This window comes from Cicer arietinum, chromosome 5 (assembly GCF_000331145.2).
Source record: "Cicer arietinum cultivar CDC Frontier isolate Library 1 chromosome 5, Cicar.CDCFrontier_v2.0, whole genome shotgun sequence".
NCBI classification, from domain to species: Eukaryota; Viridiplantae; Streptophyta; class Magnoliopsida; order Fabales; family Fabaceae; genus Cicer; species Cicer arietinum.
Genome location: NC_021164.2, coordinates 20,426,537 through 20,430,010, shown reverse-complemented (window position 1 = coordinate 20,430,010; position 3,474 = coordinate 20,426,537). Strand labels below are relative to the sequence as shown.

The window sequence follows — 3,474 nt, the reverse complement described above, 5'->3', positions numbered from 1 at the left end:
TAAGTAAACGTAGACATTAAGAGATTCCCCATTCTTAATACTCATTTAACTTAAACGATTTTCTCAAACACACATTAAGTAAACCGAGATATTAAAAGATTCCCCATTTTTAATACTCATTTAACTTAAACGATTTTCAAAACAAACATTAAGTAAACGTAGACATTAAGAGATTCCCCATTCTTAATACTCTTTTAACTTAAACGATTTCCAAAACGAATATTAAGTAAACAAGACATTAAGAGATTCCCCATTCTTAATACTCATTTAACTTAAAACGATTTTCAAAACAAACATTAAGTAAACAAGACATTAAGAGATTCCCCATTCTTAATACTCACTTAACTTAAACAATTTTCAAAACAAACATTAAGTAAACAAGACATTAAGAGATTCCCCATTCTTAATACTCGTTTAACTTTAATGGTTTTCAAGTCCCACAACAAAACAAATTCAACCACATTATCAAATTCAATTCACAATCCACACCAAAACACATCAAATTTCATCGGTATTAACTGAGAACACGTCAAATACGACGAACACAAATCAACACAATCTAGCACTCAAATACAACAAGTTTCTTTTACCCGAAATCATACACAAATGAGTTAAAGTCATTTTCCACGAAACATTCATCACTAACACCAAAACCTAGCTCTAAGATTTTACCCATCACGCCTTAGATTCATTTTTCCCCAAGTCAACACTCTAACTCTAACAAAATTCTTTTCTACACAATCACAGATAAGTCCCTAAATGCAAACTAGAAGTTTGGAAGGAGCCCTTACCTTAACGATAGCTTTAACGTGCGTTTCCGGTACCGCGAGTAAATTCGGTAAAATCTCCGCTCGCGACGTCGCTTCCTTAGTTAGTTCACTAGCACCGTAGTGTGGTGGTGAGCAACTTTCCCTTCTATCTCTTCGCGAAATGAAGTTTAGATCTAGATAAAACGGGGAGGTTTGTGTTTGACGGTTTTAAAATCCCTAACACCGTTTTTCTTCGTTTTCGAATCAACGAGGGAGAGTGAAGTTAAGAAATCCTTATCCTATCACCCACCAAGCCTTGGGTTTCTAATCTTGGAGAAAGGAAGCAAAGAAAACGAAAAATGATGGAATTTTACTTTTTCTTTCCTTTCTCTTTCTTTCCTTTCTTTTTCCTTTCTTCCGTTTTCCTTCTTTCCTTTTTATATCCTTTTCTTTTCTTTTCCTTTTCTTTCCAAACAAATAGGTATATATATATATATATATATATATATATTAATAACTTCTAACAAATATCTCAAAATAACTAGATATTTGTTAAATTACCATTTCACCCATAACGCATTAAATTCTTCTTAAAAGATTCACCGCAGTTAATTTAATTTATTATCGACGAGTAATTCTAAACGGCATCAAAATATCTTTTTGATCATATAAACTTCAAAATATTATTAACTTTGGCTAAAAAGCCTCCGAGCCAAAATCCAAAATACACAAAAATACATAAAGTATACTTTAAAATTATGGGTCTTACAAAATACTTGAATTTTGACTTGGTTAAGGGAGGCGAATCAAGAATTCTGCAGCTTCACGAGTTAGAGGAGTTCCGGAATTTCGCATATGAGAACACTAAAATATATATAGAAAAAACCAAGAAATGGCATGACAACAAAATTAAATTCAAGGAATTCCAAGAGGGAGAGCTGGTTCTTCTATTCAACTCAAGATTGAAGTTGTTCCTAGGAAAACTAAAGTCAAGATGGTCGGGCCCCTTCAAGATAATCAAGGTATTTCCATATGGGGTTGTGGAGTTGAAAGACACACACTCGAATTGGAACTTTAAGGTGAATGGACAAAGGCTCAAATCTTATTTAGGGGCAGAGTCAAAACCTTTGACGGAGTCCATCCATCTGATCAACACTTGAAGGGTGGAATGTCAAGCTCAAGATACTAAACGAGCGCTTATTGGGAGGCAACCCAATTTTATATCCTTTGCACCGTATTTATTTATTGCATTTCATATTTATTTTACTCCATTTAGTTCCAATTTTAGTCTCTAATTGCTAGTTCTCTTAGTTTTGATGTTTGGTATGAGCAAGGAATCAAAAAGATGCGTTGAGAAGCGATTGTACGGCTCCAAGTGACACAACGCGCGCCCAAGCGCGCCCCAAGCGTGTTTTTTAGGTATTACTACTGCCAAAGGGCGCCCAAGCGCACCCCAAGCGCGTTTTTCAGGACCTAATGGCAACCCAAAAAGCAAAACGAACTAAGATCGCAAGTACATCCTCCGCCCAACCGCACAATACATTTTTATTCAAGACGATGGCAACACAAGAATTTCATACAAACTCCCTGTCGTCAAGAAGTTTGTGAGTGAGAAAAACTTTCGGTTGGAAGCAAATGAATTTGTTGACATCCAGGCGATGATTGCGGCTAGAGGTTGGGAGAAGCCAACCACATTCGTCACCACAACGAGCAAGTCCTTAGCAGTGGAATTCTTCTCCAATGCCTCTGATCTAAAGTCTGACAACCCATTTCCACACGATCAGTTTGTGAGCTATGTGAGGGGAAAAAGGGTACTCTTCACACCCCAGGTCATCAATGCAATTTTTGGTCTGCCAAATATATCAGGACTGCCGTTTTCGAGATATGTTGGACTACAGCAGAAAAGTAGACACTCAAGAGATCCTACACATTTTATGCAGACCATGCACATATTGGTTTCGAAATAGGGATGGCTCGGTTAGGAAATTGCGCTCATTGGATCTCAACCCAATTGCCAAAGCATGAAGCACCTTTGTTCATCACACGCTACTACCATGTTCCAATGTGTCAGATATAACACTTCACATAGCATACCTACTAACTGCCATCATGAAAGGCGACAGAATCAACGTGAGTGCACTACTAGCTGATGATCTTTGGGGGACGGCAACTCTTGATCCTCCGACAGGCTACTTCCAACATGCTTCTCTGATAAGCAAACTATGTGAACAGGTGAGAGTGTTACCTAAACAGGATGAAGAAATGGTGAAACCTGCTACACCAATCACTGCTAAGTGGATAGAAAAATACTCCACAATTCCGGTAGAGGACCTTGGTGCCCCACCAGCAGAAGAAAATATTGAACCACATCACCACCCTACACATCCATCACAGCCATCCACCGAGGAAAGATGTGGCACACTGGAGATTGTGATGGAATGATTGATGATTGATCAGCGAGAGGGACAAGCTAGAATAGAACTGGGGATGACCAATCTATATCGAGCCTTAGTTTCTTCTCAACAGACAACAGGAGGCATGTTTTATGCTGATCTTTTCGCACCTCACCAGTATACTGGCGACCATAGCAGAACAGGAGCGGACGATCTAAACGAGAATCCTTGAACTACTAAACTGAGAGAAGTTTTCTTTCTTTTTTCTTTTTCTTTTTGTTGGTTGTCCTATTGTTTTCCGTTTTCTCGTTTTCTTTGTTTAATGTCAGTGT

General features: G+C 37.9%; 1 protein-coding gene across 1 annotated transcript in view; it reads left to right on the top strand.

Moving 5' to 3' along the window:
• Nucleotides 1-3,191, top strand: part of LOC140920375 (uncharacterized) — a 24,312-nt gene extending 21,121 nt beyond the window's left edge. The window contains 2 exon segments of the mRNA XM_073368643.1: nucleotides 2,405-2,654; nucleotides 2,821-3,191. Coding sequence (XP_073224744.1) covers nucleotides 2,405-2,654; nucleotides 2,821-3,191 — 621 coding nt within the window.
• The last annotated feature ends 283 nt before the right edge of the window (nucleotides 3,192-3,474 follow it).